Genomic DNA, 23,932 nt, shown 5'->3' on the forward strand with positions numbered 1-23,932 from the left:
TGTCAATGTTTCAATAGTCAGATGGGCTCTTTAAATAACTATTTATTTGCCAAATAATATAATGCCTTTACAATATGTACATCGAACAGTCAGAATGTGCTATTAAGAAAATAGCTATACTTGTCAAAATAAAATGAAAGTACAGATTCCCAGACTGCATAAAGTGGACGAGCATAATGATGCAAACACAGTCACACACACCCACTAAGATACTGAGGGATTCCCGACCCCTTTCTGCAAGTTAATATACACTTTGCAAATTCCCGTCGCCTATATAAAACAGAACTATAGTTCTTGAACACCATTCAATGTAAAATACACCTGCTCAACTCAACAGGTCCTTTAAAATGTTCCAGCATTAAAATAAAATAAAGCTGTGCTTCTTTTACTTGATTATCCAAGTAAAATAATGTTTCTCCACAACACATTTCCCTTAGCTGAGGACCGGTTTCCCTACATCAGTTATTTCCCATGCTCAATTAGCAGTAACACGATGATGAAAGTGATTAATACTTATCCTATTTCTGCAGTTCATGAATACATTAATTGTCCAGAGGATTGGTAGGTATTTACATGGATTTCAGTGCATGGCTTGTCTGTACAGTGCGTGTTCCTCATCATGGCAGATCTCCACTCTTCTTACTGGCTGATCATCCACTCAAGGAGCCTATTAAACGCTCTGTGTTCTTCTCTCAGGTCCGGTATTAGGGCCTACCCATGGTCCTCTTCCGCTGGAATTCCCTTTTTCTATGGAGCTCAGCTCCAATTTCTCCTGTCTCTCTCTCTCTCCAAGTGCCTCTACTCCTGTTCCTCCTCCTCCTGGAGCTCCTCAATGGCATCCATCTGTGTTCTGGAACACACCTCGCTCATAGGAGCCGAGTCCTCTCCCTCCACCACCAGCTCGCTGGCCATCTCATTGTTTTTCTGTGGGAAAATGAAAGAAAAGGAAGGAATGAAGAGAAATGTATAGTTTATGTACTTCACTGTATGACTCTATACAGCAGGGATCAACTAGATTCAGGCACGGGACAATATATTTTCTTGAGCGGATGGTCGGGGCCGGAACATAACTACAAATTGACCGCAAGAAGCCCAAACATATATTTGACTACAACAATCATGCTTGCATTTGTATAGGGTCACATATCTCTCGTGTGGGATACACTTTGGAACAGATTTCCTAAATTAAAATAACTTGAGCTTACTTGCTAGTGTTTTTACAGTCGTATGTCCAACAATAAATTGCTCAACTTAAGGGGCCAAATGAAATCACCCGTGGGCCGCCAGTTGGGGAGCCCTGCTATAGTTTCTTACTCTTCCTTTATGTAGGAGTTCTCTCACCTGTTTTCGATAGACATAGCAGGCAGCAATGGCCACCATAGTAGACTCCCCTATGAAACCAGCCAGCAGGGACCCAACCCCCAGTGTGGCCCCGTGGACACTGAAACACAAACCCCAGCTTTCATTAACACTGGAATAACTGACCAGTAGAGCTCAGAATACAATACAGGATATACCGTAGGCCTATGTGGTACAGGCTTACCCTATTGGAATACATTTTGGGGGGCCGTATAGACTAAAATAGGCCCATTTCACCCTTCCTCTAAAGAAACTAAAGCAAAATAGCCATTTAGTTGTAGGCCTACAGTGTGTAGCAAGTGAAAAATGTGCAAATTAGTTCTGGAAGAATGCAAGTCATCCTAGATGTCTTGTTGTGAAATAGCCTGGCGTCTAGCAAACAGATGTTTTTTTTTTTCTGGGGTAAAGAAAGTATAGCAGCAGGTCTGATGTACTGGCTTCAGCTTGTCAGTCTGGATGAGAGGCGTTGCTAAGCGATGGATGAAAAGTCCTCTCTATTATGGTCAGTCTTTTTATAGTGATTTATGCTCAGATACCGTTTGCCCACAGTGAAATGACCATCTTGAAGTGACACCGCTTTGTCGCATATGGTTCAGACAGAAATGGCAGTGACACATTCACTTGTATTTACAGATAAGGTAGGGTAAAAGGGCAGCTAGTATTGTCGATGGGTTGAATTCTTGTGCAGCAAAAACACTCGCTTTGCGCATAGATGCATGTTTAATTAACTCGGTACCAGTCCAAAAGTTGACACACCTACTCATTCAAGGGTTTTTCTTTATTTTTACTATTTTCTACATTGTAGAATAATAGTGAAGACAAACTGAAAGAACACGTGGAATCATGTAGTAACAAGTGTTAAATAAAATATTTAGATTTGTTTGAGATTCTTCAAAATAGCCACCCTTTGCCTTGACAGCTTTGCATTCTCTCAACTAGCTTCATGGAGGTAGTCACCTGGAATGCATTTCAATTAACAGGTGTGCCTTAAGTTAATTTGTGGAATTTCTTTCCTTAATGTGTTTGAGCCAAAACAGTTGTGACAAGGTAGGTGTGGTATACTGAAGATAACTCTATTTGGTAAAAGACCAATTCCATATTATGGCAAGAACAGCTCAAAAAAACAAGAGAAACAGTCTTACTGTAAGACATGAAGGTCAGTCAATCCGGAAAATTAAGAACTTTGAAAGTTTGTTCAAGTGCACGAGCAAAAACGTCTCATGAGGACCGACACAGGAAGGGAAGACCCAGAGTTACCTCTGCTGCAGAGGATAAGTTCATTGGAGTTAACTGCACCTCAGATTGCAGCCCAAATAAATGCTTCAGAGTTCAGGTAACAGACATCTCAACATCAACTGTTCAGAGGAGACAGTGTGAATCAGGCCGTCATGGTCGAATTGCTGCAAAGAAACCATTACTAAAGGACACCAATAAGAAGAATGGACATTAGACCGGTGGAAATCTGTCCATTGGTTTGATGAGTCCAAATTTGACCCTTATTTAACTTTACAATGACGGCCTACCAAGGTTTCAACCGCTGCATGTGTGGTTCCCACCGTGAAGCATGGAGGTGTGATTGTGTGGGGGTGCTTTGCTGGTGGCACATTTAACCAGCATGGCTACGAAAGCATTCTGCAACAATACGCCATCCCATCTGGTTTGCGCTTAGTGGGACTATCATTTGTTTTTCAACAGGACAATGACCCCCAAACACACCTCCAGTCTGTGTGAGGGCTATTTGAACAAGGAGAGTGATTCAGTGCTGCATCTTATGACCTGGCCTCCACAATCACCCGAACTCAACCCAATTGAGATGGTTTTGGATGAGTTGGACCGCAGAGTGAAGGAAAAGCAGCCAACAAGTGCTCAGCATGTGGGACTGTTGGGAAAGCATTCCTCATGAAGCTGGATGAGAGAATGCCAAGAGTGTGCAAAGCTGTCTTCAAGGCAAAGGGTGGCTATTTTCAAGAAACTCAAATATATTTTGATTTAACACTGTTTTGGTTACATCATTCCATATGTGTTATTTCATCATTTTGATGTCTTCACTATTATTCTACAATGTAGAAAATAGTAAAAATAAAGAAACCCTGGAATGAGTTGGTGTCCAAACTTTTCACTGGTACTGTATATTATGCTACCTTATGTTTAATTCAAAACCATGCACAAAGAACCGGTCTAAAGATTTAATGAGGCTATTGGCTAAATATAAAACCGCAGAGAACCCATCAACTCATACCCTCACACTGAACTTGCAAAGCCTGCATTTGATGGTAGGCGATGTGGTGAACGGTGATAATTTACATATTCCTGATTTTAAAATCGTATCATCTGAATACATTTCTATTCATGTTTGCTTATCATGAAACAGAGAGCAGCTCCTCAACTCCGTGTCCCATTGGAGTCCAATCAACATTTCACAATGAGCTATAAACAAAGTTTGCTGAATTCAAATAAACCATCTTTAGATATCCAGTTTTAGAATAGAACATGATTCATATTGTAATGTGCCAAATCAAAGTTCATTGGTCGATACACCGATTTGAGGATGTTATCGTAGGTGCAGCGAAAGGCTTGTTTCTACCTCCAACAGTAAAACACAAAAAATAAACATTACACACAAGCCATAAAAATTTAAATTAAGAAATATCAGAACAGGCAATGTCGGAGACCAGAATATAAATTGTGTATGTATATATATATATATATATATATATATATATATATATACACATACATACACACACAGTGGGTAAAGCACTATCTAAACATTATTAAACTGACCAGCGTTCAATGACTATGTACATAGGGCAGCAGTCTCTAAGGTGCAGGGTGACTATTTGTTTAACAGTCCGATAGCCTGGAGATAGAAGCTGATTTGGTCACTCTCAGCATATCACACAATGTTATGCAAATGAGTTGCTGTAGTTGATGATGCTGGGGCATGCTGGGTCTGTCAGTTCTAGAGGTGCTTATGTGCGTCAGGTCGGTGCGTGCGCTGTTGATCCAAATAAAAGACATCTCGATTATTTAATGGGAAATTAGCGTCAAGGGCCGTTTATGCTAGTTAACGAACTACGTGTTGAGTTTTGGTGGCCACACAGGCTCGTTACAATATCAAATCTCTCATGCCACATCAAAATTAGGCCACATCATAGCTTACATTATTATGAGACTGGTGAATCAGGAACTCATACATGTTAGCTAAAGGACACAGACCGTGTGTACTAAATGGAACTCTATTCCCTTTACAGTGCACCCAGTCAAAAGTAGTGAATAGGGTGCCATTTCAGTGAGGTGTCCTCCTACCCCATATAAGGCAGCACGACCAGGCTTGTGATGAGGACGATGATGCGGAGCACAGAGCTGGGGGCCAGCACAAAGGTCTTCTTCAATGTCATGAGCCAGCCAGTCAGGTGGGCCCGGACTGTCACTACACACACAGGGGACAGAGTCAGTGGAAACGTCACATCAGACTGCTGTCTCAGCAGACCATGGCAGCATCCCAAATGGCCCCCTATTCCCTTTGTAGTGCCCTACTGGCACCCTATAACCTTTATAGTGCACAACTTTTGACCAGAGCCAATGGCGTTTTGGTCCAAAGTAGTGCACTAAATAGGGAGTAAGGGTGCCATTTGGGCCACAAACCATGACTCCGGGCTCAGCGGTACAGCATTGTGTTAACACACAGAAAACCCTCGTACTCAGAAAGGAACAGGTCAGGACACTACATACTAGGAGGCTCATTTGGGTGACTAATCCTAAATGGTCAGACATTTCCAGCAGACATTTCCTGTAACACTTCCTGTTACATATAGCAAGTATGTGTGGGTCATGGGGGAATCAAACTCACAACTCTAGTGGTGCAACCAACAGATATTACGCACTTTGTGCACTCCTTACCTGGCAGAGGGAAGAAGGAGAAAATCCTTAGTGGAACCACACAGAGCTCAGCGAAGGCAAGGTCCACACCAATCACATTCACTAGAATCTTCTCAGAGATGTGAGGGGTCCAGAACACCACAAAGCAGAGCTAGCAGCACAAAAACACACAGAGGTGTTATACACCACACGTAGCCGGGCTAACAAAAACAAAGTTACATAACCTTGCCAAAACATTCCTCGTTGGAATTTACTAGATCATTAAGGCGAGTGAGTTTAGGTTCACCGCAGTCCCTTTTGAAGTTAACACAAGCCAAGCGTGTAACCCAAATATAATTAATTCTAATTGCAGTAACAATGTACAATACCGTACATAACACAATATTGCTACTCAAAATCACTGAGGTAAAAGAAACTACACACAACAAAACGCATGTCCCATGTTTCATGAGCTGAAATAAAACAAATCCAGAAATGTTCCATTCGCACAAAAATCTTATTTCTCAAATATGTTGTGTTCAAATTTGATTACATCCCTGTTAGTGAGCATTTCTCCTTTGCGATGATAATCCATCCACCTGACAGGTGTGGCATATCAAGAAACTGATTAAACAGCATGATCATTACACAGGTGTACCTTATGCTGGGCACAAAAGGCCACTAAAAAGTACAGTTGTGTCACACAACGCCACAGATGTCTCAAGTTTTGAGGAAGCACGCAATTGGCATGCGGACTGCAGGAATGTCCTCCAGAGCTGTTGCCAGAGAATTGAATGTTCATTTCTCTACCATAAGCCGCCTCCGTCGTTTTAGAGAATTCGGCAGTACGTCTAACCGGCCTCACAACCGCAGACCACGTGTAAACACACCAGCCCAGGACCTTCACATCCGGCTTCTTCACCTGCAGCGTCATCTGAGACCAGCCACCCGGACAGCTGATGAAACTGTGGGTTTACACAACCAAAGAATTTCTGCACAAACCGTCTCAGGGAAGCTCACCTGCGTGCTCGTCATCCTCACCAGGGTGTTGACCTGACTGCAGTTTGGTGTCGTAACTGACTTCAGTGGGCAAATACTCACCTTTGATGGCCACTGGCATGCCCCGAGAAATGTGCTCTTCACGGATGAATCCCAGTTTAAACTGTACCCTGCAGATGGCAGATAGCGTGTATGGCATTGTGGGCGAGGGGTTTTCTGAAGTCAACATTGTGAACAGAGTGCCTCATGGTGGTGGTAGGGTTATGATATTGGCAAGCATAAGCTATGGACAATTAACACAATTGCATTTTAAATCGATGGCAATTTGAATGCACAGAGATACCGTGACGAGATCCTGAGGCCCATTGTTGTGCCATTCATCTGACGCCATTACCTCATGTTTCATCATGATAATGCACGGTCCCATGTCGCAAGGATCTATACACAATTCCGGGAAGCTGAAATTGTCCCAGTTCTGAAATGGCCTGCATATTCACCAGACATGTCACCAATTTGAGCATGTTTGGGGTGCTCTGGATCAACATGTACGACATTGTGTTCCAGTGACCGCCAATATCCAGCAACTTCGCACAGCCATTGAAGAGGGGTGGGACAACATTCCACAGGCGATAATCAACAGCCTGATCGACTGTATGTGAAGGAGATGTGTCGAGGCAAATGGCAAATGGTGGTTACACCAGATACTGACTGACTTTCTGATCCACGCCCCTACTTTTTTTTTCTTTCAGTATCTGAACAACAGGTGTGAAATCCATAGATTTGGGCTTAATGAATTTATTTCAATTGATTGATTTCCTTATATGAAATAACTCAGTAAAATATTAGAAATTGTTGCATGTTGCGTTTATATTTTTGTTCAGTGTATATGATGTGTTCCTCTGGTTCTGGTTAGAAATATTTGAATTGTCAAAGAAAATGTAGCAGTGCAGTCGTGCCGATGACTCTTGGATGTTTTTCTGAATGTCTATGTTTAGTCAGTCACAATACTGTATACAAGTAGACAGGTCATGCTGAGTCATCAATGAATCAGTGGTTTTCCTCCGTTTTTCACCAGACTTCCTCACTGACTAAATCTCTAAAAGCCATCTAAAGTCAATTTGATGTTATATAGAAAATAATTTAAAACCCATTTGCTTGGTTTACAGTCTAAACTGGCAGTGAAACTTTCCCTTTGTGGTGTTTATTGTACACTTGTCCATCTTTTCTCTGCACTGTTGTCTTTCCCACAGAGTCAGACGCAATCAGAGCAAGTCTTGGCATGTGGGCTGTCAGAGGCTGAGCCTGTGTTTCCATCAAGCCCGTAGGCCATGCCTATCTGGCCCAATGTGCAGTATGCTATATACAGGTAACTGCCAAAATAAAGGAAACACCAACATACAGTGCCTTCAGAAAGTATTCATACCCCTTAACTTATTCCATTTTGTTGTGTTACAGCCTGAATTCAAAATGGATTAAATAAATTATTTTTTTATCACCCATCTACACACAATATCCCAGAATGACAAAGTGAAAACATGTTAGTAGACATTTCTGCTAATTTATTTAAAGTGAAATTATTTGGGGCGGCGAGTAGCCTAGTGGTTAGAGCGTTGGACTAGTAACCGAAATGTTGCAAGATCAAATCCCCGAGCTGACAAGGTAAACATTTGTCATTCTGCCCTTGTTCCTAGGCCGTCATTGAAAATAAGAATTTGTTCTTAACTGACTTGCCTAGTTAAATAAAAGGTCAAAAATATATATTTGTTTTAAATAAGTATTCACGCCCCTGAGTCAATACTTTGTAGAAACACCTTTGACAGCAATTACAGCTGTGAGACTTTCTAGGTAAGTCTCTAAGAGCTTTCCACACCTGGATTGTGCAACATTTCACAATTATTATTTTCAAAATTCTTCAAGCTCTGTCAAATTGGTTGTTGATCATGCTAGACAACTATTTGCAGATCTTGCCATAGATTTAAGTTTTAAAAAAATTTTTAACTAATTTGGCCACTCCAGTATATATTTGGCCTTGTGTTTTGTGTTCTTGTCCTGCTGAAAGGTGAATTAATCTCCCAGTGTCTGGTGGAAAGCAGACTGAACCAGGTTTTCCTATAGGATTTTGCCTTTCTTTTTGATCCTGAAAAACTCCCCAGTCCTTAACATGATGCAACCACCACTATGCTTGAAAATATAGTGGTACTCAGTAATGTGTTGTATTGGATTTTCCCCAAACAACACTAAGTGAATTGCTTTCCCACATTTTTTGCAGTATTACTTTAGTGCCTTGTTATTCTGTACAGGCTTCCTTCTTTTCACTCTGTCAATTAGGTTAGTATTGTGGGGTAACTACAATGTTGTTGAGCCATCCTCAGTTGTCTCCTATCACAAACATTAAACTCTGTAACTGTTTTAAAGTCACCATTGGCCTCATGGTGAAATTCCTGAGTGATTTAGTTAGGAAGGACACCTGTATCTTGGTAGTGACTGGGTGTATTGACACACCATCCAATGTGTAATTAATAACTTCATGCTCAAAGGGATATTCCATTTTTTGTTTTAACCCATCTACCAATAAACTCAGCAAAAAAAGAAACGTCCTCTCACTGTGAACCGGGTTTATTTTCAGCAAACTTAACATGTGTAAATATTTGTATGAACATTCAACAACAGACAAACTGAACAAGTTCCACAGACGTGACTAACAGAAATGGAATAATGTGTCCCTGGACAAAGGAGGGGTCAAAATCAAAAGTAACAGTCAGTATCTGGTGTGGCCACCAGCTGCATTAAGTACTGCAGTGCATCTCCTCATGGACTGCACCAGATTTGCCAATTCTTGCTGTGAGATGTTACCCCATTCTTCCACCAAGGCACCTGCAAGTTCCCGGTCATTTCTGGGGGGAATGGCCCTAGCCCTCACACTCCGATCCAACAGGTCCCAGACGTGCTCAATGGGATTGAGACGCGGGCTCTTCGCTGGCCATGGCAGAACACTGACATTCCTGTCTTGCAGGAAATCACGCACAGAACGAGCAGTATGGCTGGTGGCATTGTCATGCTGGAGGGTCATGTCAGGATGAGCCTGCAGGAAGGGTACCACATGAGGGAGGAGGATGTCTTCCCTGTAACGCACAGCGTTGAGATTGCCTGCAATGACAACAAGCTCAGTCCGATGATGCTGTGACACACCCCCCTAGACCATGACGGACCCTCCACCTCCAAATCGATCCCGCTCCAGAGTACTTCCCTGTAGCTCAGTTGGTAGAGCATGGTGTTTGCAACGCCAGGGTTGTGGGTTCGTTTCCCACGGGGGGCCAGCAAAAAAAAAAAAAAAAAAATGTATGAAATTGTATGAAATGTATGCATTCACTACTGTAAGTCGCTCTGGATAAGAGCGTCTGCTAAATGACTAAAATGTAAATGTAAAATGTACAGGCCTCGGTGTAACGCTCATTCCTTCAACGATAAACGCAAATCTGACCATCACCCCTGGTGAGACAAAACCACGAAGAGTCCTGTCTGGTCCAGCAACGGTGGGTTTGTGCCCATAGGCGACGTTGTTGCCGGTGATGTCTGGTGAGGACCTGCCTTACAACAGGCCTACAAGCCCTCAGTCCAGCCTCTCTCAGCCTATTGCGGACAGTCTGAGCACTGATGGAGGGATTGTGCGTTCCGAGTGTAACTCGGGCAGTTGTTGTTGCCATCCTGTACCTGTCCCGCAGATCTGATGTTCAGATGTACCGATCCTGTGCAGGTGTTGTTACACGTGGTCTGCCACCGCGAGGACGATCAGCTGTCCGTCCTGTCTCCCTGTAACGCGTCTCACAGTACGGACATTGCAATTTATTTCCCTGGCCACACCTGCAGTCCTCATGCCTCCTTGCAGCATGCCTAAGGCACGTTCACACAGATGAGCAGGGACCCTGGGCATCTTTCTTTTGGTGTTTTTCAGAGTCAGTAGAAAGGCCTCTTTAGTGTCCTAAGTTTTCATAACTGTGACCTTATCTACTGTCTGTAAACTTCCACAGGTGCAAGTTCATTAATTGTTTATGCTTCATTGAACAAGCATGGGAAACAGTGTTTAAACCCTTTACAATCAAGATCTGTGAAGTTATTTGGATTTTAACGAATTATCTTTGAAAGACAGGGTCCTGAAAAAGGGAAGTTTTTTGTTGTTGATGAGTTTAGGTGTCCTCCTTTGCGAGGCATTGGAAAACTTCCCAGGTGGTGAAATCTGTGTTTGATATTCACTGCTCAACTGAGGGACCTTACAATTATCTGCATCTCTTGGGTACAAAGATGAGGTCGTAAGCACCATTATTGCACACAGAGTGAGTCCATGCAACTTATTATGTGACTTGTTAAGCACATTTTTACTCCTGAACTTATTTAGGCTTGCCATAACAAAAGGCATTGAATACTTCGAATAGCTTTGCCTAATAATTAATAGCCCTTACTTTAGTGAACTTGCAAGCCAAGAAATTGTGAGATACAACTTTTGATTAGCGATTACATGGTTCTGACTGTATGCCTGGTGGCTGATCTGCCTGGATGTGCCCCTCCCTCCAGCTTGCTCTTTCTTTACTGTGAAAGATGCGAGAGTTTGTTCTCGGAAGTAGCCTAGTGCAACTAGTCTACTCAGTCTCCTCCGTTGCAAAACTACTGAATCTTAGGAGTCGAGGACTTGATTCTTAGCATAATCGAAGCTTGACACCGGGAATCGAGGAATCTATTATTTTGGAGTTGACTCTCAGCCACTCTGTAGCATGGATTTCGTACTCCTCCACAACTGTGTAGCCCCCACTTGGTTGATGCTGTTGCTTCAGTGCAAAAAAAGCCCACTAAACATCAGTCCAGACCAGTAGTCATCCTCACTACGACCACTGTTCCATTTCCATAATGCAGTCAGGTCTCATTGATCAAAAAGCAGCTGGTGCTGCGATGGATCTTTTAAATGCAAACATTAACGTTAATCAAGTCAACCTGCAATCAGTCCTGCAACTATGTGGGTTAAAACAACCAGATATCAAAACAGCAAGTCAATGACTTATCAAAAACAAAAAAAGCTGATACATCTAAAATATGTACACAATTTACAGAGATCTCTGTTTAGGCTGCCTTACGGCACCATGGCAACCACAGAACCCTGGTTGCCAGGCTTGAGCCCACACCCACTTGTTTATAACAGTGGAATTCCACATCTGGTTGGCATGCTACCGCCACTCCTCTCCGTGGCTCCAAGGTCTTAGCTTTTCCACCAACTTCCTGTTTTTCACATCCCAAGTCATTAGGGACACATTTTTTCCACCCCATCAAATCAGTCTCGGGTTGTTTTCTGTTCCCATTTCTACCCTGTATTTACCACATATCCCGATAGCGAAACCGTGAAAAACCAGACGATTTATGACAAGGCGGAACAATACCTTTCTCAACTTGTGCTTTTACAAGACCAACTTGTTGTGCTCTGTTCTATTATCAATACATGTAGAGCTGGATGAAAAATAGAAGTCAGCTTTCATTACTTTGCTCCGAAATACACATGCATATATAAACTGATATGTTATGTGAAACAAATATGTTTATGGAAATGCCACAATTGCATTATGCCCTTTAAACCAGGAGAAGAAGCATTCGGGGGAGTGACAGTACACCAACCAGGTGTGCCTCTCCCTCTCGCTCTGACACACTGCAACCTGACTCCTGAAGTCAGATATAGAACAAAGAAAACACTGCTGTATAAATACTGTACATTCTGTCCAAACATACAGGTATTGAAACCACTTATTCCGCATAGCTGGTTCTATACCTGCTCGTTTGGTGGTTTAGCCCTTCAAGCCCCAGGGCTTATCCAGAGCCTAAGTATATATTTATCTATGGCATAGTGTTTATCCATCCAGTGTCATCTTCCCCTTACTTCTTCCTTTTCACACGAGGAGTCGTTTTCAGCAAGGACAAAAAAAACAAAAAAAAAAAAATAGGCTATAGTTCAGAAAATTACTAAGTATAATACCAGTCTGTCGAGATCATTATGTAAGAAGCATTGACAGGAACAAACGCCAAGAATGCCCACGTAGAACACCGAAAGGATGTTCCGCTCTGCTTGCGTGACTCTCAAAAAACTGTTTTTCTCTGATCTGTGGCAGGCTTTGTGCCATAACTGACAAACAGAACACAAGTGCTAAGATAGTCTGGGGTTTGACTCTGAATTCTACACTCTGGATTCTCATTTTTCTCTATAGAGTTAGTATACTTCCCAATAGTATTTGATTGTGTGACAGTATTGGAATAAAAACTAAAAAAGCCATACATCCTTCTTACCGTGAGCGATAGCACCAAACAACAGGCTGTAAACTTTTTGATATGAGTCTTTGTGACCGGTGTGCCGGATATGAGCTTATTGCTGGGATTGGTCTATTGAAGAAGAGAACATTATCATTAGTGGGAAATAAAATGCATGCCACCTGGACTCAGTACCCAAAGATATATAATATGTTATGATCTGCAACAAGAGGCTATTGTTAGACTGGCCTTGGTTTACCTTGTCGAAAGCGGGATAGACAGCCCTCAGTTCAGTCAGCCAGCCATAGGGCATGTGACCTACAGGGTAGGTGGCAGTGAGCACAGCCACTGCCTGGCCAAGCAAAAAGAGTCATTAGGATTCACATGACATTTCATTTCCTTTTTGGATAGCTTACAGCAATGTAGCCAAGATGTTAAAACATGACTGACTAGCCAAAACCTGTCAGCAAAGACAATTAGCTTAGTTGGTAATCGCATTAGGATTTTCCCATGTTCATACCAGGGCAAGTGCCTCGGGCTTGTCAGCATTGTGTGTAACCAATAAAAACAGGCAGTGACAGTCTTTGCACAGACACAGAGACGTTTAGGAATGTTTTCAGTCACTGTCAGTGTGAGATCACCCTCTGAGTTTCAGGTTGAATCACGTAAACACCACTGTGCTGTTGATTAGTTCCAGTTCATTCTGGTAAACAGCTTATTGTTTTGCCTCTGGTTAGGTCTCTGAATGCACGAAAGCTCCAGAGAGATTGTTCAAATTAATTTGGCCATTTCAGCTGTGGTATCATGAGAAGGGAATCAACCTAGCGAGTGGATAAATGCAAAGCCTGTACTACAGGCCGAACTGATGCTAAGAGTTCAGCTGTATGAAGTCACTTTAGTGTCACAGTACAAGCATGGTAATGAACACTGGCAGTCAAAAGGTCCCACCCACACAGTTGACATTAGAAATTCCTCCTCCCATGAGCCAGCAGCCTCTCTCTTCAGACAACAAAACATTCGATTAGAATCCAGACCACTTCTGGTAAAGGCCATTGTGTTTGGCAGCTGCCGAATAACAGGGAGTGGGACTGAGCTAAATGGGGTATTATTGGGGAGTGGACTGAGTAGTCTACAAAGTCACCTCAGTAGCTGCGCTGCTCCCCTTGAGGTCCCGGGACACAAAGAGGTTGACAATGGGCCTGCTGATCCGCTGGGTAGCCAGGATGAGGGCCAGAGGCCACCAGAAACTCAACATCTTCCTGATGGTGGCATCTCCCTGCAAAGTGACGTTAACAGGAACGAGAGGGGAAAACAGGGTTATGTTCAATCTGGGTGCTTTGTAGTTGTAGCGCTAGCTCCTCATGTAAGGGCAGTAGTATTGATTACTAGATAAAATAGGGGTCATTGACCTAATTGTCCTGGTTCCTTTTGGGACATAAGCTACTATTACACAGGTAGTCTGCAACTGCAACAAAGACAGTTTTAGAAGACCAAGATGAACTGATACCCCAGTAAAGATGCACTACATGTTGAACTCCATCTGTGTCATTTAAAAAAGGTCCCAGTAGGGCGACTAAGGAAGCGGCGTACCCCCACGTCAACTCCACTGGAGTCGGGGATCTTGTCGTGGATGTTGTAGTAGTAGCCTAGGCCCACGATGGTGAAGCGCACCAGTGCACCCATGTACAGGGAGAGGATGGGGATGAGCAGGGGCTCCACACACGGCAGGTTACTGTGCAGCAGGATGGACACAAACACAATCTGCCACAGAGAGGAGGGAGACCACAGTCAGATCTCTACACACTCACGCACACTGACACTCCCAACACACATGACTCACTGCATTTTCTCACACACACATAACATGCACACACATTTATACTGACTCTATACACACGCACTTAGATACAATCATCATATACACTGATGCTACTCTGTTTAGCATATATCCTGATGCCTAGTCACCTTATCACTATACATATCTACTTCTAGCACTCCAGTATCCCTCCACATTGTAAATATGGTACTGGAACTGGCCCTGTATATACAGTTGAAGTCGGAAGTTTACATACACTTAGGTTGGAGTCATTAAAACTCATTTTTCAACCACTCCACACATTTCTTGTTAACAAACTATATATTATATACAGGGCCAGTACGGGGGGGAAAAAAATGTATGAAATGAAATGTATGCATTCACTACTGTAAGTCGCTCTGGATAAGAGCGTCTGCTAAATGACTAAAAAAAAATGTTTTTAAATAAAAATAACTATAGTTTTGGCAAGTCGGTTAGGACATCTCCTTTGTGCATGACACAAGTAATTTTTCCAACAATTGTTTACAGACCGATTATTTCACTTATAATTCACTGTATCACAATTCCAGTGGGTCAGAAGTTTACATACACTAAGTTGACTGTGCCTTTAAACAGCTTGGAAAATTCTAGAAAATTATGTCATGGCTTTAGAAGCTTCTGATAGGCTAATTGACATCATTTGAGTCAACTGGAGGTGTACCTGTGGATGTATTTCAAGGCCTACCTTCAAACTCAGTGCCTCTTTGCTTGACATCATGGGAAAATCTAAAGAAATCAGCCAAGACCTCAGAAAAAAATTGTAGACCTTCACAAGTCTGGTTCATCCTTGGGAGCAATTTCCAAATGTTTGGCCATAATGACCATCGTTATGTTTGGAGGAAAAAGGGGGAGGCTTGCAAGCCGAAGAACACCATCCCAACCGTGAAGCACGGGGGTGGCAGCATCATGTTGTGGGGGTGCTTTGCTGCAGGAGGGTCTGGTGCACTTGAAAAAAATAGATGGCATCATGAGGAGAGAAAATTATGTTGATATATTGCAGCAACATCTCAAGACATCAGTCAGGAAGTTAAAGCTTGGTCGCAAATGGGTCTTCCAAATGGACAATGACCCCAAGCATACTTCCAAAGTTGTGGCAAAATGGCTTAAGGACAACAAAGTCAAGGTATTGGAGTGGCCATCACAAAGCCCTGACCTCAATCCTATAGAAAATGTGTGGGCAGAACTGAAAAAGTGTGTGCAAGCAAGGAGGCCTACAAACCTGACTAAGTTACACCAGCTCTGTCAGGAGGAATGGGCCAAGATTCACCCAACTTATTGTGGGAAGCTTGTGGAAGGCTACCCGAAACATTTGACCCAAGTTAAACAATTTAAAGACAATGCTACCATATACTAATTGAGTGTATGTAAACTTCTGACCCACTGGGAATGTGATGAAAGAAATAAAAGCTGAAATAAATCACTCTCTACTATTATTCTGACATTTCACAGTCTTAAAATAAAGTGGTGATCCTAACTGACCTAAGACAGGGAATTTTTACTAGGATTAAATGTCAGGAATTGTGAAAAACTGAGTTTAAATGTATTTGGCTAAGGCGTATGTAAACTTCCGACTTCAACTGTAGCTTACTTACTTCACGTGTTCTTCTTATTTCGTATTTTATTTCTCAAGTATTTTTGTTGTACCTTATGTAATTTGTGGTACTACATTGATATTGATTACAGCATTATGGGGTTTAGAGCATGCAAGTAAGTCATTTCACGTGACATTAAAACTTAGAGCACTCCCTTACGACCACATCACTGTCACAACCTATCAGAGCAGGGCATACTGCCAAGTCCACTTTTGAGGTCAATTGCATTAGTCTTGGCAACAAGGACCAAACTTCACTGTAATGGAGATTTAGTGAAAAACAAGGAAGCAATCTGCTGAGTACCTGAGCGATAACATCAGAGATGGAGGCAGAGCCTACGATGACGCTGTATTTGTGCTTAAGGAGAATTCCAGCATGGATCCAAGCCTACAAAACAATAAACAAAGAGACAATTGATGCTTCTCCACCCAAGAATTTCAGAACACCAAGTACCCATTGTTCTTGCCTGGCTTGTTTTAAAAAAACAAGCCAAAGGCCCACATTGAAATCTGATTTCGACCAGGCAAAGAGAAGATATGCAGTCGTTGAAATACAGGGACAGGCGTCTGTCCATTTTAAGACCCAGCATGACGAGCAGAGGATTACAAATCATTTTTCTAGGTCAGGTGTTTTTAAGCTTCCCTCTTCCATGACTATGGCTCTCCGACTGGCCATACTTTGGGTCATGGAAGAGCTGGGCTGCGTCCCAAATGGCACCCTATTCCCTACATAGGGCACTACTTTTGACCAGCGCCCTATAGGGAGTAGCGTGCCATTTGGGACGCAGCCCCTGAATCAAGCCGTATACTCTACTCAGCGCTCACCATGGCGTCCAGCAGAGGGAAAGCTGCCAGGTAGAGGAAAGCCCTCCTGGTCTTGTTGCCCACGGAGTCGTCCACATGGTGGAGCTTATTGATGATGTAGTAGCCTAAGTCTGTATGGGCTGGAGACGGGGAAGACAGTCAGGATACTATGAGAACTGAGGAGATGACACAACTAAAACGATTAGAAAAGTTGAACATGATATAAAGAAAAAACGTAGTAGGTTTGCCTCTTAATTACCCCAAAAATAAAAGCTCACCCAAAAGCAGTTTACAACTGACACATATCATTGGATTGTAAATAACAACTTGTAATTAATAAGAAATATGGGTAGTTAGTTACTATTAAAATGTAATAATTTGGGACAAAGCCTCACCTATGAGAACGTGAAGGATGAATGCTATTGTGCCTGCTACCGCCATGCAAAGCACAGCCTTGGCCCTGTCTCTCTTGCTGTTGACAAACACCAGGCCCACGTTCTTGAAGTCACTCATGGGCCCAGTGAAGAACTTCATTAGCGAATAAGCCAGCCCGTAGCTGGCTAGCATCTCAACTGCATCCTCTTTAAAGCCTGCTAAACCCCGGTTAAGTGCCTGCCAAGGACCAGAAGGGCAAGGGAATGGATTGGAAAGAGTGAGAACTTATTAGCCTCACTAGGCTCATCATCATACCATCATCATTCATACCAGTGCCGTGCTAGGCTAGTCCCAAATCTGTTTGTGCTATCATGTCGAATCCTTGTCACTCATTGTCATACCAAACATGTTAGCTGACATGGTAGCATAAAGACATCTGGGACCAGGCTAGTACTGTGATTTACTAGTAAACAAATGGCAGGTTTACACTGTATACAGTGAAAAGATAGCAGTGACATACTTTGTTAAGGTCATTTCCATGTAAAAAAGGACCCATGAGCACTGACGTGAAGCTCATTAGGAACGCATCAAATTGTGTGTCAAATGAAAGCTAAAGAGTTCAGATACATTTTTCAATCAATTCAATAAAAATTTGGCCTAAGTAATGGCTTTTATTTCTGGTTGAAACAGATGGAAAGGGGAATTTAGAAAACCATGTAACAGAAGGTATTAGAATTACATGACAACATAATAATGTTGAAGTAATGACCCCTGCCAACTAATATCAACACTTATTTGGTTTTGGAGAAAGGATTTGCCTTCTATAAGTTTAAGAAACATTGCCTTCTAATTCCGTTACCAAAAACGGACATATCGGGATTTTGGTAATTAGGAACTGTATCTACTTCCCCAGAGTCAGATGAACTTGTGGATACCATTTTTATGTTTCTGTGCTCAGTATGAAGGAAGTTTGAGGTAGTTTCGCCAGCCAATGCTAACTAACAAATCGGTAACAGAACTACTGAATAATCTTTAACGGAATTACTGCAACTGAATTGGCTACCATGGGAAATCAGTGGTCACAAACCACAGTTGGGTTACCTACTACTGTCCTCCCTTCCACTGGCCTACTGTTATGTTAAGCTCATAACAGTTTTTTGTTGTTTCATTTGATTTCAATAACTTTTTGACTGCACCCCTTTTGATTTGAATGAAACTATTCTTGCCGGTCGGTAGAAGTGGTCAGAAAGTGACTTTTGGGACCGGAATGCCAAAAACATTCAGGAGATGGAGGTGCTCAAAGTTCACCCATTTTGCATATCCCACTATACCATGAGACATCCATGTCTTAATCCCTGGAAAAGATTAACGGTTGATTTTGACATCATTTAAAAGGTTACAAACAAGGTTGTCAAGCTACTTAATAATTTATTGGGAGAATTTTTTTGTTGTTGTTGAAAAAACTAATTTTAACCTTTAACGTCAATTATCTAAAAACACAAACTCAGATCTTTGTTTTATCTTAGACCCTAATTTACATAATCTGAGGTGTATGTGTTTTGCCCGCCATCGGTTGAGACAGCATACTGTTGAATACAGGGTGGGTGTCATTTCAATCATAGAAATATAATTCATAGAATGGACATATCCCTTCAGACCACTGCAATTTAGCTAGTACACCATTAACATTTCAATTTCAACTTGCAATAACTACCACAAATATGGCCGCCGGTCCACCCACCGTCGAATGTCAACTTAAATGGGAATGTCTATTCTGTCATCTATATTTCTTCTGATTTCAATAGTTTTCCTATGGAAGATTGGCAGTTATTTAAAACAACTGATATTCCCATTCAAGTCGACATTCTCTGATGCGTGGATCTCTTTGTGGTACCATTTTGAAAGTCGAAATGTCCATGTTATTCCCATTTTAGTACATTTATCCGCAACAACATGACACCCACCCTATATTCAAGAGCATGCTGTGTCTCAGCCGATGGCGGGCATTACACAAACACTTTAGATTATGTAAAAAAGGGTCTAAGCTAGGGCTGGGCGATATGGCCAAAATATCATATGGCGCAGTTGTGAAACAGACGTCTATGATTGGTTCAGATTTGGTCTGGACCAACCAAATTTGGTCTTGTTTGCGGTCAGAGCTCATTTGAATAATAGCCAGAGTGTAGAATAATACTCATATATGCAAAGAACTCATATATGCAAAGGATGCTATTGCATATTTCTACCTTTGTGTACATAAACAGGATACATCACCATGAAGAGAAAGAAATGCATAGTTATGGATATGAATGTCAATGTAGTACAGATCAGGGACCCATGATGTAATTCTACTTCGCTTACTGTACTTCAATCACCAAAACAGATTGTTTTCAAACTCAAGGTGTCATGTCATAGCTGACACACCCTTCTTTCTACACATATTTGAATATTAATTCAGAGCAGATATTTAACAGAGCTTTTGGAAAACGTGGTCGCATAAAAACTGAGGGAAATTTTACCATAATTCTGTTACCAAACTTTGCATCTGCACAGTTCTTCCAGTAAAATGTGTTTTTGTGAACATTTGTGTAAATTGTTCAAAGTAGTCCTTGTGCATAGAGTTGTATGATTTGTTAAACTTTGAAATCAATGGTTTTTATTTGGCATACATTTTAAAGTGAAAAATCTGAGTCTCAGCAGCAGAATTGCCCTTAAAGGCCCAGTGCAGTCAAAAACGTGATTTTTCTGTGCTTTATAAATATTTCCACAATATGAGGTTTGGAATAATACTGTGAAAATTATGATAATCGCCTTTTAGTCTAAGAGCTGTTTGAAAAGGCCGCCTGAAATGTTACCGTGTTTTGATGAGATGGAGTTTTGGCCTTCCATGGTGACATCACCATGTGGTAAATTAGCTAATAGGCCAATGAGAAAGAGAGTTCCAAACTTCTCTGCCAATAAGAGCTCATTTTCAGTTTTCCCCTTTCCACTCACACCACTCCCAGACAGTCCTCGCAAAATTCTTGCTTGAGAAATTGCTCTTCGCTAAGTTTGTTTTCAATTAAAATGTTCCACAAAAACAATCACAGTGTTTAATTGTTACTCAGAAATGATTTATTATTGAGATAAAATGACTGCAGTGGACCTTTAAAATAATGGATGTTTGGAAATATAAATCGGCTAGGGCAGCCAGGATGCAAAAACACTGTTCTCCGTTACACGCTGTCGTGATACTGAACCACTGAACGAGTCATTCAACTAAATAAGACTTCCATTTAGCTTTGCCTCCAGAGAGCATCCACAGCTGCCTCTTTCCATAGAAGGGAGCCGGGTGCTATTTATATCTGCTCACGTGGCCATTACATAAGCATAATCCTAACCTCTTCCGAGACACACTGTGCCGCTTGGACTCCCACTGTCCACAAGGCAAGAATACCAGCTAGGAGCTAGGCCTGTCATCTGTCATATGACTGGGCCTGAATGGGAGCTGTGGGTCACTGGTGTGGGGCTATGGCAGGGGAAGGACATTCATAACATCTCCACTGAACTGGGCTTTAGTTCTGCATGCATTATGGCATTTTCACAAGCCACAAAGATGCACAAGTATCAGTACATCTACTAATGATTAAATCAGTGACAGCGTTTATTAAACCAAAATCTACTCTTATTTCCCAGTTATATCTAGTGGACCTCACTTTGATCACTGCCCTAGATCCCTATGACAATTCAAGGGCTTTTTAGTTTACATTCACTGCTCTAGATATCACTGATGCATATATAGCCCAATCCCGCCTAACCACCAATGAAGGCTAGGCTACATCGTATAAACCAGTGGTGGTTGGTGACGTTTAAGATGAGGATTTTTTTAATTTATTATTATTTCATGAGCATGGCCTTATTTCTATTACAGCACCACTGGATGACTGTCATTCATAAAATCTAGGGTGTAATCATTAGTCCAAAAGTTACAAACAAGTTTCTATTGGACAAATTCAGGTATGTTTATCCCTGTTTTGTTTGCTTCCGTTTAAGAAAAGTTTTTCAACAGAATCGGCGGAATGAATACACCCCTGATCACACTTAACCACAGTTCACTTTCATAGCAGCCACATACAAACAGCTTGTTATATATATACACTGTAATTCCTTCTCGCAACTATCTACGAGCGCTCCTCTCACCTTTTTCCTTAGCTTGTGAACTTCAGTGCACAACACATCAGCTGTCTGTGACCAGGCAAAAAAATGTTCCATGCCAAACCTTCATTTCATGACTGCTAACTGCTACACACAGCCTACATCATTGTCACATTATAGTCAATCACCATGGCTACTATAACTAACATGTTAGTAAACCTGCTACAATCATGCAGTACAGTGTAGTCAGCGGCAAGCAGTTTAGCCAATACACCGGCAGGCCTTAGTGAGAATAAATTAATAAAACCAAAAGCTTACATTGACTTGGAAGAGTTCCAGTGTTGGATAGCCATATCCAGCTAGCTAACATATCCTCCCTCTCTGTTTGAGCTGGGTGTTTGAGTAGGCTAAACTAGCTAGCCGCATTTGATGCTAGCTAAGACAGTGAAAGTGAAAAAATGTATACTAAGAAATATGGCTAGCTCTCTCTCTTGCTTCTTAATTTTGGAAGAAATCAATTTGTTCAAAACTGTTAAACTTTTCTTTCTCTGAGTCAACTACTCACCACATTTTATGCACTGCAGTGCTAGCTAGCTGTAACTTGTGCTTTCAGTACTAGATTCATTCTCTGATCCTTTGATTGGGTGGGCTACATGTCAGTTCATGCTGCAAAGAGCTCTGATAGGTTGGAGGACGTCCTCCGGAAGTTGTCATTACTGTGTGAGTCTATGGAAAGGGGGTGAGAACCATGAGCCTCGTAGGTTTTGTATTGAAGTCAATGTACCCAGAGGAAGACAGAAGCTATCTGTCCTCCAGCTACACCATGGTGCTACCCTAGAGTGCTGCTCGGGCTACTGTAGACCTTCGTTGCATACAGTGTGTTTTAAGCCATTATTTGGTGACGTGAATATATTTAGCAGTTTTATCTAAAAAGGTTTTTATTTATGAAATTCACCGAGGATGATGATCCTCCCCTTCCTCTGAGGAGCCTCCACTGGTATAAACACAGAAGAGTTGCCATTGTCTAAATATGGGTTACATCAACTGCTATCTAGCTAATTTGTCTATAGCAGAATGTGTTTACTGTTTACCAACATCAAAATAGATAGTCGCACTCATTTGCACAAACATACACTGTTTTGGAATCTCTAGGCTTAGAATGGTCAAATGATGTAACTGTGGGACACTACTACTACTAGTGGTGGTGGATAGATAAAAAAAAAACATTCTGTACCATGTTGAAAGCTTAGCTCAAGTCAGCATAGTAGTCAAATCAAGCAAGCAAGGTTTAGTTAGCACGACAGTGTTTTGACCGTGCCAGATAGCTAGTTAGCTGCTTGACGTTCATCGCCTTGCCTCACCCCCAATGTTGGCTACAGACACATATCCTACACAAACTAGGTTGTATCATGTCAATTTGATGTCGCAAACCTACCTGTTCGCCGAGGTCGATGGCTACATTGGTAATAGCCAAAGGCACCAGAAAGCGGATGAGAGGCCAATAAGGAATGAGAGATGGAAATTCCACCATAGTGTAGCCGGGGTGACAGAACGAGGGGCATCTGCCTCTGTCTTGACTATTTAAAAAAAACGTGTTGGTAGAATAGATTTTACGCACTTCACTTCTCGTGAAATAAATGTCAATTAAATTGACGATACTGTACGTTACAAGTCAGAACGCTCCCCGCATCGCCGTTTCCAAGAAATATGCTTCGGTGTGCTGAGGAGAAGGTCATCAGCAATTGCAGATGGGCGCTTCTCCATTGCTCGACATCGGTGAAGGAGAAAATGACAGCTAGCTGCATGAAAATTAGACAGAAAATCCAGCGATAAGGTCTCGACTTGAATCATAACAATAATCGGGAATTCCAGAGACAGCTCTTGTAGTATAACATTCTGAGCGTTCGACAGCCTGCCATCCCGCCTTGACTGGCGTCAAACCACGTGTGTGTCGTGAACAACATTAGCGTGAGCAACAATAGTGAAATCGACCGTTCGCCTTCAAAGTAAAGGTCCCCCATTGAAACTGATGCAAACGGATAAAAATAGTAGAATATGTCAAATTGGACTTGATAATGCTAAACAAGGTTGGAATGTTGTTATATAAATTCAACAAAAGACAATAATGACTTAATTTGACGCAAAAACAAATATGTTGAAATCGCAATGTGGATGTGTTAGACTTTAGAATTGCATTGTGCACAGCCTTACCTCTGGATCTTGGGTCCATGAAATGGAGTATCAGCCTGCTCAGTGACACCCACAGATTACAATTCTAAAGTGTACACAAATATTAACATCTTAGATCTTATTAGGAAACCCAAGGCATCTATTATTGAGGCATTGTTAGTTTTACACTTAAGACATGCCTCAGCCAGTGTGCTGTAGAATTCGTGAATTTTGTCTCTTGTGTAATAAAATCTATACATTAGTTTATAATAGATTAAGCATACATATGCCAATATCAGTTCTTTTTAAGTCTTGGTTACGGTAGTTTATGTTTTTTTCTAAGAGATTATCAGTTGGAAAGGCTCTCTGCAAGGTTTTGTATATCGTATTTATCATACGATAGTACAATTATGCTGACTGTGATTTGACCCTCCACAGGATGTTCTGTAAGAACAAATGCTGATGCTTCTCTTTTCAGGGTTTTTATTTCCTTTTCCTCTTTACCA

The 23,932-nt window shown here is 41.7% G+C and overlaps 1 protein-coding gene across 2 annotated transcripts; it reads right to left on the minus strand.

Annotated features, from left to right (window-relative positions):
- Positions 1–24: 24 nt before the first annotated feature.
- Positions 25–23,220, minus strand: LOC106590161 (progressive ankylosis protein homolog B). 2 transcript variants are annotated; one of them, XM_014180826.1, is made up of 12 exons: positions 22,693–23,220; positions 17,144–17,360; positions 16,770–16,888; positions 16,249–16,332; positions 14,089–14,259; positions 13,640–13,774; positions 12,758–12,850; positions 12,538–12,630; positions 5,263–5,392; positions 4,669–4,792; positions 1,342–1,441; positions 25–924 (listed from the first exon to the last, which is right to left on the minus strand). In XM_014180826.1, exons 1-12 carry the CDS (start codon positions 22,786–22,788, stop codon positions 799–801), a joined length of 1,488 nt encoding a protein of 495 aa, XP_014036301.1. In that variant the 5' UTR covers positions 22,789–23,220; the 3' UTR covers positions 25–798. The 2 variants fall into 2 exon arrangements, with proteins under 2 accessions (XP_014036301.1, XP_014036302.1); XM_014180827.2 differs by lacking the exons at positions 25–924; positions 1,342–1,441 and adding an exon at positions 4,123–4,357.
- Between the last annotated feature and the right edge of the window lie 712 nt (positions 23,221–23,932).

This window comes from Salmo salar, chromosome ssa29 (assembly GCF_905237065.1).
Source record: "Salmo salar chromosome ssa29, Ssal_v3.1, whole genome shotgun sequence".
Lineage (NCBI taxonomy): Eukaryota > Metazoa > Chordata > Actinopteri > Salmoniformes > Salmonidae > Salmo > Salmo salar.

What these genes read in the sequence shown, in the direction of transcription:
- LOC106590161 (XM_014180826.1), bottom strand. Translation starts at nt 22,788, where the DNA reads ATGGTGGAATTTCCATCTCTCATTCCTTATTGGCCTCTCATCCGCTTT. An exon ending in CCATCGACCTCGGCGAACAG is followed by an intron (nt 17,361 to 22,692) that starts GTAGGTTTGCGA and finishes GGTCCTTGGCAG; the next exon opens with GCACTTAACCGGGGTTTAGC. An exon ending in TCTATCCCGCTTTCGACAAG is followed by an intron (nt 12,631 to 12,757) that starts GTAAACCAAGGC and finishes CTTCTTCAATAG; the next exon opens with ACCAATCCCAGCAATAAGCT.